The sequence below is a fragment of the Perca fluviatilis genome, chromosome 23, assembly GCF_010015445.1.
Source record: "Perca fluviatilis chromosome 23, GENO_Pfluv_1.0, whole genome shotgun sequence".
In the NCBI taxonomy this organism is placed as follows: Eukaryota; Metazoa; Chordata; class Actinopteri; order Perciformes; family Percidae; genus Perca; species Perca fluviatilis.
In genome coordinates, this window is record NC_053134.1 from 9,225,831 (window position 1) to 9,241,502 (window position 15,672).

The 15,672-nt window shown below is 40.4% G+C and overlaps 2 protein-coding genes across 2 annotated transcripts in view; one reads left to right on the forward strand and one right to left on the reverse strand.

The window, feature by feature from the left end:
* Nucleotides 1-7,523, reverse strand: part of kmt2e (lysine (K)-specific methyltransferase 2E) — a 30,460-nt gene extending 22,937 nt beyond the window's left edge. The window contains 1 exon segment of the mRNA XM_039792210.1: nt 7,188-7,523. The gene's annotated coding sequence lies outside the window, so the exon portion shown is untranslated.
* A 3,872-nt stretch (nt 7,524-11,395) lies between these two features.
* On the forward strand, nt 11,396-15,516 carry ndufb2 (NADH:ubiquinone oxidoreductase subunit B2). The gene is made up of 4 exons (XM_039792211.1): nt 11,396-11,610; nt 11,763-11,907; nt 13,289-13,364; nt 15,412-15,516. The coding sequence occupies exons 1-3, from the start codon at nt 11,525-11,527 to the stop codon at nt 13,361-13,363; spliced, it is 306 nt and encodes a 101-aa protein (XP_039648145.1). The 5' UTR covers nt 11,396-11,524; the 3' UTR covers nt 13,364; nt 15,412-15,516.
* The last annotated feature ends 156 nt before the right edge of the window (nt 15,517-15,672 follow it).

Here is a 15,672-nt window from a genome sequence, read left to right on the forward strand (position 1 = left end):
AGATTTTCTTGCGCTGTAGGGAGCTTTAGAAATCATCCACAGCCCCTCCATTTCAGAGGGCAGCGGGGTGGGGGAGGTGTACATGGGGTCTGTCTGACAGTGACGCTACACAGCCTAGACCTGGGTGGACTCTGGGTGGCAGAATGGAGCACATAGCTCAACCCAGTCTCTGCTTTCTCCTCCTTCCCTCCCTCAGCAAGGGGACACAGTCACGTCATTGTGTGGGGAATAACTATCCTCTTAAGACAGAACCGCACTGAAGACAGTGAGGGAAAACCCATACCACCACTCAAAACCATGCCACTACAGACAACAGCTTTCCTCTCTCTCTCCAGTTTATTACCACTGCTCTATGTGAGTGTTTTCATTCTTATTTTCGCAGCCAAGTTGCGGCAGACTGTTTTTCCGATAAGTAGGAGGAGCAAGAGAAAATGAGGGATTCCAACTGAGTCCCACAGCCCCCCTGCCAACCTGATGTGACTTCACACCATCATCATAGCTGGCTGCAATGACTCAGCTCATAAACAAACAGATAAAAAAATTCATAAAAATACAGCCATGTACACAGGAAGCACGACCCAGATGGAATGCAGGCCTGGCCCTCTTTTTCATAGTACCCACAGTGGGACACATTGCATCTGCCCTGTCCTTCATAAATCAGTGTGCCCAGGCTGCCAGCGCTTCCTTTGCACTCCAGCACTGAAGGTGAAGTCATACATCAATACAGCCGGGGATATGGATGTGAGCGTCCAAACAATAGGTCTGTGCTGTTGTGAGTGCGAGCCAGTACCTCGGCAGATTGTAAAGATCAGCCCATTTAGCAGTCAGGTGACGAGGAGATAGTGGTGTTGCAGTGTTCATGTCCCAAAACTAGCAATTCGTAAACAATAAAAGGAGTAGGGCCAGCAGTGCAGCAGGCTGATGAAGAAACAAAGTAAGAAAATGTAGGAGGTTTTCAGAGCTACATTACATGTCTATTCACAGTGGGCATGAGGCTGCAACTTCAAAGGGCATCGCATCAGGCTTGGTACCTGCCACGTTTTATCTACATGGGGACTTTTTACATGGCTGTAATAGATAAGACGTGAGACATATAATCCTAATACAGCCTCACAAGGACAAAAAGCAAAACAATATCCTCTGTGCTCAGTTCAAACAGCCAGCGAGTGAGTAAAGTCAGTAGGAACAGGATCTGGCAGCAAAGCTGGGGCAGCCCTCCTGTAGTCTGAGTAATGTCTGTTCAAGAGAACCCCCGGGGCACGATCTCTCTACCTCCCTCTCGCTCCTGCTTACAGAGTATCACAGCCAGGCTCTGTGTGGTCAAGGGTGAGTTCCTTTAAACATTTGCAAACTAGACAGGTACACACTACATTAAATGAACCAATTCACATAAAAAGGTGCATCTTTATCTGTGTAACTTAGGTTGTGAAGGCCAATATGATGTTGTCTCTTGGTCCTGGAGACCTATCCTGGTTGTCCGAGCAGGCACATGTGCAGCTGGAAGCCAATTACAGCATTTGGAGAATGCAACATGCAGCTAACTAAAAGTGTGAGATGTACATGATGTGTGTCCAGAGAAAATGTGGAGAGGCATCTCAGCATCTACAGGGCAAAAGAACAGTAAGAGCCACTCAGGTCCCATTACAGCAATGTTAGAGGATCAATTTCACACCTGGACCGCAATGCCGTTACATCACCAACATTGAGGGCACATCCCCTCTTTATTCAGCCCATCCTGCCCTGTGCTACTACTACCCATCAATGCTATTGTAACACAGGCACAGCAACAGTAAAAGGGTTAGGGAGGTGTAGGAGGGCTGCAGCCTCAGCAGCCCCAGCCCTAAAGCCACCTGTCGGTGGGCAGCTTGCTAGTTTAAAGAGGGATCTGTTACGGCCCATCTAGCAGCACAAAAACAGGTCACCCGAGCCCTGGCTTCTCCTCCCAGCTGGGATACCATGTGACTGTGTTGGGCCCCAGAGTCAGGCCACTTTGTCTCTGGGTCTCTCAGGGTCTGGGTACCGCACAAGTGAGGTCACTGGAGACCAGGCCAAAGCCCCACAGCTTAGCCCCACATGGTGAGGTGTGCATCTACAGAGACATACATTTCACCTTCACAGGCATGCTACTGTTTCAGGGATGAGAGTTTATTATCTGGAGACTGGGCAGAGCACAATAACAAGGGGAGCTCCTCCAAGTACAGGAAGAGTGTCAAAGAGAAAGCAGAAGAATCGGTGGCCTTCATCTGCCCTATCAATATGTCAATACACCAACAGACATCCTGTGCACCTGCTTGACTTCTTTATCGTCTCTCTCTCTACTGCGCACACTGAAAAATGAAATAGTTCTGTGCTGGCTATTTGATCGATTGTGCCTCCGAGAGTCTGTCTAGGGGTTAGGGTGAGAGGAAAGAGGTGTCATCTGAGACTGCTTTGACTCCTTGGACTCCTTGCTGCCTGCCAGAGTGCCCTGTCCCTATGGCAGAGGGGGAGTGGCAGCTCACCTCCCGTCACCATCTCTGTCAACAAAGCAAGCAAACACACACTTTGCTGCACAAGGCAACCAGGCACACATGCAGCCAGTCAGGTATTTTACACTTTCAGCTTCAATATCATGTAGACAGGAAAAGGAGTGACAATTAGGTCAAAGAGAGCCTCTGCTCCTTTAAAAGTAAGAACAAGATGGCTGGGGATTTTGTGTATTATGTAGCCGAGATTGCACAGCAGCACAGTAGGGCTCTCTCACTCATCTAGTAGTAATAAACCCTCCACAGAAGAGAAGACCCTTTGACATTTACTATGACGTGAACCATATCCACTAGAACTTCATTGTACGGACACTGACCCTTAATGGACAGAAGATATACAGACCATTCAAGTGCTTAGTGATGTTTATGATATGAAGAATAATGATAAAGTGACTTGAAACTGACCATCTTTCGTCTGCCTATTAACCAAGGTATGGTTCGAAGGGGTTTAGAGGCCTGTGTTGTGCATTACTCCTGCTATTGAGAGGTGCTTTAGTCAAACAAGCACCTATGTATGAAACATCTATTGGTCCAACACTGGTGGTCCGCAGTGCCGCACTAAAGTTGACGACAACAACAACATCCTCACCCGCCGGCCACACAGCTGTTTACAGTCATGAAAATCACATTTATGTTGTGGTTTGTTTGAACTATAATCACACTGGAGATTCAATGTGCTACTGCAACTTTTAAATATTCCCTTTTTTCAATCAACCGACATTAAAATTATCAGGTGGAAAAAGCGCTCCTCTGCAAAAGTCATAAAACAGACATTTCAGCTGAAAAAAGTGCGAATGTTTGTCCCACAGGGTAATGTCGAGGAAAGGACAGCTGTGCCACATCATGGCAGAGCTTTGTGAGAGCCCACAGGCTTGATAAAACTAACCTGGAGCTTTCATTTGGTTCCCTAAATATTTAATTTGTTTAAATGTTGACATTAGATGGTACTATGGTTAAAATGCAATTTTGGGGCATATTCGTGGCCGGCAGCATTAATAAATATTTAATTTATTTAATTTTTTACTATTGTGTACTTGAAGTACAGTACAGGCCAAAAGTTTAGACACACCTCATTCAATGAGTTTCCTTTTTATTTTCATGACTATTTACATTGTAGATTCTCACTGAAGGCATCAAAACTATGAATGAACACATATGGAATTATGTACTTAACAAAAAAGTGCGAAATAACTGAAAACATGTCTTATATTTTAGATTTTTCAAAGTAGCCACCCTTTGCTTTTTTATTAATAAGGGGAAAAAAATTCCACTAATTAACCCTGACAAGGCACACCTGTGAAGGTAAAACCATTTCAGGTGACTACCTCATGAAGCTCATTGAGAGAACACCAAGGGTTTGCAGAGTTATCAAAAAAAGCAAAGGGTGGCTACTTTGAGGAATCTAAAATATAAGACATGTTTTCAGTTATTTCACACTTTTTTGTTAAGTACATAATTCCATATGTTTTCATTCATAGTTTTGATGCCTTCAGTGAGAATCTACAATGTAAATAGTCATGAAAATAAAGAAACACAATGAATGTGGTGTCCAAACTTTTGGCCTGTACTGTATGTGATGTGTAAATTGTAGGCGTCTTGAGCTGAAGCAAATTAAATATTCAACTAATTTCTTTGTCTTTGAACTTGTTCTTCACACTCACTACAAGCATCAAACCATCCTCCCTAATCAACATTAAAATTCAAAATGATAATTATTAGCCATCATAACTAACCAGCTCACATTCCCAGTGTGTTTCAATTAAATATTGAGTGCATTTCCTATCACACTAAAGGAGATACATGTGAAACAGTAAAGAGGAAATAGAAACCATGGGTGTAGGGGACAAACTACATAATGTTAACTTAGTAAAGATGATTTCAGGGAGCAGGTCTGCAATATATTTATTTTGACAAGAGTTGTTCTTGTTTACCTCTATTAAGCTCAATGCTATCAAAATGTGTACTATATGCTCTTCACTGTATTTTGCGGTACATTTTTTTTATAATAAACCTCATGTCCCATCATCCAACACGAAACACGAGCAATAGCATAAACCGTGACGCATGTTACAGGGACACTATATTATTCGTTTTGGGGAGGCACAACAACGTCAGCGATTGTAACTATAATAAGCAAAAAGAACAGTATTACCGAGGTATGCTTTAGGTTGTTTGACGTTATTGTCATGTCTAAACTCAACAAAATAAAAACCATGTGTTGTGTAGTTGCTTCCCAGTGAGTATGTCGGCGCTGCAGTCAGTCCTGCCGATAGGGGTGTGGAGGGTACAACGTTGCTATTATGTTACCACAACACCCTAGTGCTGTCGCCATTTTCATAGAGCTTTTCTCAGGACGGCGAGACAACCGTGTGGCCAGGGGAGCCTCGCCATGGGAGGAAAATCCCCAAGAATGCATTCAATCGCCTCTTTCATACACTCTACCTTAAGTATCACTCTGTCGGTACAGTCTCTGTGTTGTTACCATTACGTTTTTTTGTGAATTCGTCGACAGCAAAGCCAGTAAGCTAATAAGCTAGCAATTACGGCCAGCAATGGCCTCTGGAAATGTAGCAGGGTAATGGCATTCTGGGTAGCGAAACAATCGAAGCACGAACCGCATTCAATTTAACGTTTTAACTGTTATGCAAAAAGCGAAAGAACCAACGTTTAACACCATATTGTTTTCGCTCTTTGGACCGTAAATAAAGGCGTAAAATGACCGTGGAAAGTAACGCACAAAGCTAGCGGTAACCAACGGGAGCTAATGGCATAATGCGTAGAGGGTTAAAGTTAGCAAAGTGAGCTAGTACCGACACGAAAGAAGTGGATTAATACTTGGCTCGTCTCACACAGGAAAGAGCGAAAATATCAGCGTTGAAAGATAACTGGGTTAAGCCAAAGCCGATTGCACACTCATACGTTAATTTGCTTCAGGTCAGCTAAAGCAAGAAAATGCGACAGTGTAGTTAAGCATGGCTTCGGGTTGCCAATTGAGATGGAGTTAAAAATGGTATGACTGAAGCTAATGTCCAAATTGAACACCCCTCCCCCACGCTTGCAACATTTGAACCCAATACACCTCGAGTCTAAATTAAGTGGTCGCGAAATGTACTTTTAAGTCCGAATATAACAATAGTTACACGTTTGACACTGATTCTATTCTCGATTACATCTTGTCATAACTACGATTCCATAAAAGCTCATGAGATTACTGCGCAATGTAGCTAGCCAGGCATTTAGGCTATTTAACAGCTGGTCTTGCTTTGAGTAGACTAAGACATAACAGACTAAACATTTTCATATCTGTGTACATGCATGTAAAAGCTCATTGTTCTCTGGCTTTGAACAGTGGCATTGTAAGAAATTTAGCAAAACGGAAATAATGTCCCGTGCTTTGGTAAGAAGGGTGGGAGCCACCATGACAAATTCAAGTTTGTAACTAATGCTAAAATGTACTGTTTTCATACTGGGTGACAGTGTTGCAAAAACTGTAATTAAAGTAACATAGGGCGTCAAAATGGAACTGGCGCGTTTGCTGACAGCTGCAAGTACCTTAGCTAATGTAAAGTAAATTAACTAGTTGGAAATAAAGCGGCTAACATATTAGTAGATCGCATTATTTCAGAATCGGCTTTAATGGCCAAGTAAATGTGAACACATACAAGGAATTTGACTCTGGCTTTTTGTTGCTCTCAAAATAAACGCAAATAGACATACGGCTAAAAACAAGGACAACAAAGCTGATCAAGCTAAACGTTTGACTACTATGTACAGATAAGTTTGTATATAAAAGTGTATATACATATGCATACGTACATACAAGCGTAGACTAACAGCTCTGTGAGGATTGTAAACAGTAAGACAATAGGACAATGCAAAAGTGCAAATGGAGCTGGAATAAATAACGAATTATTAATATAACTATTTACATAGAAACGGATGAAACCGTGCGCATTATGGCCCGCAGTGTCTCTGTGTCAAACCAAACATCAAGTGAGTCCCCTTCTAGTTTTAGTCAAAGTGTGAACACTATTAATATGTCGTATTTTTAAGGACAAGTTAACTGCTGGCAATGTTAACTGTTGTTGACCGAGTCTGTATGATGTAGCGACGACGTTACACGTTAGGCTATGGGACAGCCATTAATCTAATTGCAGCGTTTTCGTCTTACGTTACCCATAATGTTAATGTGTAGTGTTAAGGCTGCTTTAACTATGTAGAAAATAATTGTATTGATCACTACGACCTGTAAATACAATTTTCCCGATAACTTTGTATGACGTTTCATGTCTAGCCACACTATCAAAGAGGAGCCAGGGCTCCCTGTTCGGTCTGTGTCAAGCTAATTTGAGCTAGCTAGTAGCATGCGCTAGTTAGCAAGTGGTATCCTAGCTTGCCAACTTGACACTTAGCTACATTGGAAACTTGCGTCATCTGGTTAGCGGGTTTTAAAATTTCGATCAAGGCGAATATAAAGGAAAGCCATGAACACCTAGCTACAGACCCTTGAACTAACGGCGTTGATCTGCTAGCTAGCAAGCTAAACTCAGCTGATACTACACTATGTTAGCATCAGCATGCCTAGTTAACTAAAGCCAACAATAGCCTTCCAGGTCGGATTTGTGCTCACCCTACAACTACCACTTAATGCCGTTTACTTACCGTTTTATGTCCACACTGGATGATCTGAATAGCGAATAAGGGGACCTGGGTCAGACCCCCGTCGCTTTCCACACAGCTTCCACAACCAAAACAATACTTCTGTCCACACACTGCGGATCCCTAGCAAAGCTTTACAATGTTGGTATTTAAACGTGTCCTCTAACGAGTCCTTTCCTGTGGAAAAATTCTTTGCTTCTTATTCTACGTGGTGACCCAAATTTCACTATAAATCAATTCGAAACCGTTAAAACTGTGCCCTAGTCATCGGCGACTTTTAGAAATTAGATCCCCTCAAACCAGTCTCTTTTCCCTTTGCAAAAATGGCGGCCCTGCCAGGACTGCCGAGACTCCGCCTCCTCCACGAGCCCCCCCTCCCTCCCCATCGCTAAACTCGAGCTCCGCCTCCACATACTGCGGGGCTACACTCCCGATTTCACAGGGGCACCGTGACCGTTCTCCATGCGCGTCCACGACTGTCATTCCTCAAGACTGCTGTTTCTGTCGAAAATACTCTGGATTTACTTTGTTCTGCACTCTTAAGACCAGTGTTGTTGTTTTTTCATGTCACCCCTAAACTGACACAAATAGGATTATGGACACCCATTTGATAAGATGTTGTCCCATGGTCCCCCATCTGATGGGATTTTTGCCTTTAGATGTTTTATTAAAGAAACAGACAGACAGTCTATGGAATCCATGACCAAAATAGTTGTACATTCTGTCATTGTGTTAGTTATAGATATAATTATAGTGAAAATAAATTTTTTCCCTTTTTGCTGGGGAACCCCCTCAAGGGCGCCTGGGGGTCCCTGGACCCCACTTTGGGAACCACTGCTTAAGACAATGCTTGTCAGACGGTCAATAACTAGACACATTGGACCTTGGCATGTTAAACACATCATTTTTTTGTTAGGGTTGTAAAATAGCTCATCAAATAAATATTGCAGCATGCAATGCAGCGCATTGCAATTCTCAGCCTACACAATGTGGTGTGCTGGTCCGTGCAATCTTCATGATCACGTGAAAATGAAGTCAACTCGATGGGAATGTTTTTATCAGGAGATTTTGTTTAAACTAACTTGTTTCCCCTCCTGTTTCCTCTTCTTCCTCTCGAGGTGAAAATGCGTATTTAGCCTCAAAACAAACCTACACAGCCAGTTGTATATTACATTTAATATCTACATTGTTTTTTTTCCAAAAAGGTTGGCTGAGTAGGCCACACCAGATTGTTTTTTTGAATTATGCCATACAAATGCTTGTGACACTTATCTAAGTTTACAAAACTGAAATGTGGTTGGACCAAAATCCTTGATTTTACTATTGGCATTGCTGAAAAGGAGCACCTAAATCCACTACCCAACGCAGGAGGAGGCAACTAAGCTGTTATGTAACCCCTTACACAAGAGCAGTGTTTTGTATATTGAACTGTTGTTAGGAAGGGGTACCATGAAACACTGACCAATAAGATTCAATCGAGAACATAAACCACACACACTAAAGCCTACATATTCAAAATCTCAATTGCAACTATATTATGATAAAGGTGGGGGATAAACAAACTCACTTCACTCACATTTTTAGGCTTACATACACTTAGGCCTGCATTCACTTGGTATAATCACACATAAAATCCCAAATTAAAGCCTCTGTAAAAAAAAGAAATTAAAAAAATGCTTTGTGTCAGTTTTATGCCTAAATAGTAGTTGGAATTTACAACCCTTTTGATTTATTTAACCATATCGCTGAGACATGTTTAACACTGAAAAAATAATTCTAGCAATCTTTCCGACAGCTTTATTGTTGTGGTAAATCGGTTACTGTCAACTCTCCAGAAATATGTCTGTAGAAATCCCTTTGACATCATATGTTGAGAGAAGATGTTCTCATCCTTTCCATTTATTGACCCTCCCCCATCCGAAACCGCATCCCCCCGCGCATGCGCATTCATGCAGGACCGCTGCAACTGCTGGTGCACGGGCAGTTGTTTGAAATAAACTTGAGGGAGGACGAAGGTAAAAGTTGGGCCGATCGAACCATCGTCACCCGCTTCTAAACGGAAATGTTCGTAAACGGTTGTGGAGGATGAAACGGTTACTTTCGATTTTTCGGAGAGGATAACATTTATCCATGAACGTTGTGCCCATCGCGTTTTCGGTCTGCAGATGTTGTGACCTCTTTTATGTTAAGATCATGACGCATAGTTGGTGGGAGGTTAATCATTGTTCAAAAAGAAATTGATGAAAACTGGTAATTTTTTAGAAATGGTTGGTTTCTGATTACATCATGCCGCTAGTATTTGTGGGCGGGCTCTGAGCTGTGAGGGGAGAGGGGCGCAACCGGAGAGCAACTACGACCAGGCGCCATTAGGTAACAATGTAGCTACCGTGTGTGTGTGTGTGTGTATCTTTGTTAAAAGGCTTTCCGGTAGGAAAATGTAGATGGGTCGACGTGACTGTGTATATTTTGTTCAAGAAGTCTAAAACTGACTATTTGCGCCGGGCGATAAAAAGTGACTTCCCGTCGTTAAACAAAATTCGTTATCGACTAGGAACAAGATGGCGTCGATGATTTCTTTCTTTTAGGGCACGAGTTCTAGTTGGGCGGCGGCGCCGTGCGCGTTCTCGCCACAATGTTGTTATTTCCTGTTTCCATATCCTGAGAAGTTGATGTTCTCATTTAATTCATAACCACTACAGCGGACCGACAGATGACCCGTTTACATACGATTTTACGTTTGTTTGTGGTAGTCTGGCCCTGGCTGTACTGTCCGACAAAACCACATTTTGCAAATAGAAATGTGACGAAAGAAAAACCCTCAACCATTTCTACAACTTGTCTGATCTGTGTCTCTCCCAGTTACATAAGCACTTCATTTTCCTCTGGCACTTTTTTACACCGTCAATAAACGGCCTTATTCGTAAAGGGGATAAACTGTCATGTACGCACACACACACATTTACAGTAACGTTACGTCATCCGGATGAGTTCCCCTTTACCTTCTTTGTTTTAGCTTTTGACCCCATCTAGTGGGCCATGCAGGTAGCTCGGACGAATTGTCATTAATATTTTCCCCCACTTCCATTTAGTTCTTCCTGTTTGTAAAGTTGAAATGACAACATTGAGGGTTTTTTTAAGAACATTTTTATTTAGCCTACTTTATTTCTATCTGTAATTTATGTTTTTATTTTTATTTAGCCTAGATGTTTTTGTGTCTCCGCACTTCATAACTGAATGTATAAAGTTAAATTCTAAGCGAGAAAACTCCCTTTGTTATGACAACTATGACCTAAGTTATGAAAATAGAGTAACAAACATCATAACCCAATGGTATATTAGTAAATAGGCTAGGTAAACAAGATCAGTCATGTTTCAGTGGTGGAAGAAGTATTAAGTAGGCTACAATACACACAGTTAAAATAGTCCACTTAAATAGTCCCCTAGAAGTACAAGTCCTGCATGCAAAACCCTACTCAAGTAAAAAGTAGGCCTTTAAGTATTATCAGCTAAATCTACTTGAAGTAGGCCTATCAAAAATAAAACTAGTCAGTATGCATACAAATGGTCCCTGTCAGTGTTTTACTATTACTTATTATATAGGATGTTTTTGGATTCATATGGCTGCATTAATGTGTATGTTGCATTTTACTGCTGTAGATAGTTTAAGGCTGTACTACTCATTTCAACTGCTTTATATAGGCTACTGTTGGGTATTTGAATATAGCAATGCATCATATTATATTATATCATCATACTGTATGTTAGCGTCGCTGTCCTGCTGTGAGAACCACGTATCTCTTAAAAAAGTGAACTTTCATGAGCTCAGAACAACAGCCCTGTTTTGAGTTTTGTGACGATGCATTGTCCAGCTGATCCTATAGGGTTTTTAATAGTTTATTTAGCTTAAGATGTAGAAAGATTTTCACAACCCACGAAATAAAATTCATGGTTTTCACTGGACAGAAAGGGTATGAAAAATTGCAATCTGAAAAGTAACTAAAGCTGTCAGATGAATGCAGTGGAGTAAAAAGTATATTTACCTCTGAGATCTAGTGGAGTAGAAGTATAAGCAAGCAAGGATAATTGAATTGAATAATTGGAAGTCGAACTCAATGGGAATGTCTTGTCTCCAGGAGAACAATAGGGGGCGCTGTGGGTTAAAAATGTTAGCCAATCGGCCAATTATCACAAAGGAACAACGGATGTCGTCACCTTCTGTCCAATCACAGCTGTCGTTGTTGGAAGGCCGTTTATTGACAAGGGGAGAAGGTGACTCCTCTACCCAGCAGGGCAATACTTCGTACAAATCTTAACAAATAACCATAAATAAGACAGCAACTATGTCTTCTTTTGGAAGGGCGTTGGGAGTCCTTCGGACAGGAACTCGGCTCCTCAGACGCGGTACACAAAGGATAACGACCAGAAAGTAAGTAACGTTACTGTTAAGCTAGCATCTAACGTTAGCTAACGACTTGCTAACAAATTAATTTAAGGTAACTCGGAACACTATCTTAAATGTTAGTCTGTATTCCACATTATGTAATATTGATTTTAAGTGTGTGTTTTTCAATGTTCCAGGGCCAGCGGAGGGCCGCACATTGAGCCACAGTACAGGCAATATCCCCAGATAACGAAGAAACAGAAATTCGAATCCGAGCTCATCAGCGGTGTCATGTGGTTCTGGATCCTTTGGCACTGCTGGCACGACCCTGATGCAGTCCTGGTGAGTAAACCTGTTGTAGTAAACTATCCAGCGCCGTTTGCACTGAGCATGACACTCTGCAGGTGGCTAGTAACTGTGTACACACATACTCAAGTACAATTTTTAGGTAATTTTCTGCTAATTTATACTTTTACTCCACTACAATTCAGAGGAAAATAATAGTTTATTGTAAAATAAATAAATATAAGCTGATCATTTACCAGCAGCAACATTAAAGTAATGTACACATTAATGCATCATTAACTATAATTCAATAATATAACATACATAATTCTGAAATTGACCATTAGGCATAATACCTACTTTTTTCGATTTTTTTTTTTTTATTTTTAAACAACAACAACAGAACAGACAAACACACTTGAACAAGAACAAACCCCCTCTCCCACCCCCCACCCTCCGTGGTCTCGAGGACAGTACTTTAACTTTTAAGTAATATTTTGAATTCAGAAAGTTGCTAGCCTAAACAAATACAATAAATACCAGTATTACGAAGCTTGTTATAAACTGGCTCTGTTAACTCTGGGGTTTCCAATCTGGCGACGAGTAGGTCATCCATGTGAAAGAAGCAGAGTTGTTCATTTCAAACGACATCCTCTGAACCATTAATAAATTACTTAATATGAAATAAGATGAAGGTGACAAACCTGCAGGAAAGCTTGGTTATAGCGACAGCAAAAAGTGATCATGATCAATGTTGATTCTGCTACCAAAGCAGGGACGAGAAGAAAAGTAGTTTCATGTCTGATACGGTCTATCGGACTGGCATGTTGCATTCATGATAATGGGAGCTAAAGGAAGAGAAAACGGGATATACTCTTGTATTATCATCACATCTTATTATATCACTGCAGCTCAGAATAACATGAGACCACTTTCATGTTATTCTGAGCTTTAGTGATAGAATAATGTGAAAGCCTTGACACTGTCAGGTATCCTGTCAGGAATGACACAATCTCTGCTCAATTAAAATGCAGCTATAATATGTATTTAGTGTGGTACACTATCCCTCATTTGTAAGAAGCAACGGAGTAGAAATGGAAAGCCTTGAACAGCAAAATCATTCTACTTACCTGCCACTTTATTGTAAAGTCAGTGCTTTTGTCCATGTCAGGATCCTGTAGGAATCATAACTCAGATTTGAGTGAGCCGATTGGTCAGTTTTCGGGCTGTTGACACGTTGATCTGATGCTCTGTAAGCCCACACAACTGACTATCAGTCAAGGGGTAGCAGCAAAAATTAGGCTGTCTATATTTGTAATGTGTGCACTGTTACTAGTTGCGTTTATCTACAGTTTGCTTTACTGTACAAACCGGACAGGAACATAATCTATTAACTAAAAATGGGAATGTTAAATCAAGGTTCTTCCCTCTTCTGTAGGGTCACTTCCCCTGGCCGGATGCTTCTGCATGGACAGATGAGGACCTTGGAATCCCAGCAGATGACGAGGAATAAGGTAATTTCTTTCTTTCTTTCCTTTTCTTAAATGAACACTGGTATGCTAGCCACTCAGAAAAAAAAATTTCACTTCTAAGTAATTTATATTTTCCGATGCTGTCATGGTTTGTTCGCATGTCTTCGTTTTTAATATTTATATATGTTTTGATTTATAGTTTGTCTATTTTCTTATATGTAGGGCTGGGCAATAAATCAACATCAATATAAGCCTAGATATCGTCTTAAATTTTGGATATCGTGATATGACACGTGTTGTCTTTTCCTGGTTTTAAAGGCTGCTTTACAGTAAAATGATGTAATTTTCTGAACTTACTAGCTGTTTAATTATTTGCCTTTACCTACTTAGTCATTATATACACATTACTGATGATTATTCATCTAAAATCTAATAGTAAAAATATTTTGTGAATGCACCAATTGTCAACCCTAGAATATTACAGCAATATAGACTTCGATGTATTTTTCCCCATAGCGCACAGCTCTAGTTGTATGGTCTTAAATATTGTAGTTACTGTGTCATCTTTTCTTAATTGTTGCAAATAGTTTGTTTTGTGTTAAAAATAAACAGAAAATTGTTAATCTAAAAAAAAGGAACTAAATTATAACTAACTATTTTTAGGAACTAAAAATGCAGATTTGAGTCCAATTGTATACATGAATATGACTCATGTCAAAAATTGAGAATTGGCACTTAAATATTGGCAAGATGTCTCCTTTATAGTGATGTGTATGCAGAGGAAATGCATACAGTGAAAGGCAGCGACATATTGCAAAAGACACTGACATTTGTGTAAGTTGAAAGAAAATATTAGAAAACTGCCATTCTTTATATTCAAATGTTGGAAATGATTTCCTTTCATTTGTTTTAAATGCAACAATTTAGTAAATTTAGCAGAATACTGAAAGCAGCAGAAGTGCAGAACTGAGTACTAATGATTAAAGTAATATTGTTAACGTGATATTCAATGCTATCGCATATTTTCCTAGTATCGTGCATCCCTATTTTCTTTACACCTTGCATTTTTATGCATCTCTTCTCTTAATTGTGTGTCAAATGCTATAGCACCTGATATTAGTCTTTTAAATATGCTTTTTGGTAGGAATGCTAGTTTTTCTTTACAGGATTCTCATAATTTATTAATCCGTAAAATTGACAGCTAACACATTATCCTGATTAGTTTATGCCATGTATGTTGTCCGAGCGGCCTCTTGTCTAAACTCGGTCGGTGACAAATTTGACTCTTAATCTGATAATTGCAGTCTGATCGCAGGAGATATACACTTAGGCCCTGTTTACACGTACATGGTTATTTTGAAAAACAGACATTTCCCTTCGTTTACACGCACACAGAGAATTTGCCTCTGAAAACAAGTCTTTCTAAAGCCTCCGGCCAGAGTGGAGATTTTGGAAAACTTCGTTTGCATGTAAACTGAGACAACCGGAGGTTTAGGCGGCCGAGGAAGTGATTAGTTGCTATTTTCGGGATTCTGATTGGCTAACGTGGGCTTGAGCTTCTCGTTACACTGCCACCTACAGGTTTGGCATGTATGTTTGGCATACACATGGGTTCACGTAAACGAACACTTTTCTGAAAACTGACAGCTGTGCACAATGTTATTTTTGAAAACTGAGGTTGAGTTGTCAGTTTATAAAAATAGCCGGCCACGTGTAAATGTAGTATTAGTTTCCAGTTTATTAGGTACAGCTAGCTAAAACTAATAGTCCTGCAACAAATCCTACCTTCATGAAGGGCATAATGTTAAGGAGACTTTGTTCATTTTGGAGATGGACGGGTGTTGCTATTATTTTGTCCATCCCATTTTATATCAACTCTATAAAATGCAATATAGTTTACCACAACACTGCATCATCCAACATCAAAGTTAAATCAACATCACAAGTTTCAACAAAAACCTAATCTTACCTTTTGTGAAGGTAGAAGTTGTTGCAGGACTGTTGTATTAGACTGCATAGAGGTACCTAACATCCTGGCAACTGAGTGCATTTGTTTTTGTCCACTGTTGTAAACTTTCTTTTTTTTTAGATCACCATGAGGGTTCAAGCTGCTGGACAAGTCTTTGTGGAAATCTTCAGGATATTCTGAAAGTCAGTGTTGTACATAGACTAATAAAATTCTTTAAATATTCTACAAAGTGTTGCATTTTTATGTAAAAATACGGTCTAAACATCAATTTTACAGCGTGTGCTTGGGCTTGACAAAAAGACAAGCATGCTATTTCATTAGTTTTATTTACACGCACATTTTTAAATGCAGAAACAAAATGCAACGCATTAACAGTGTCAC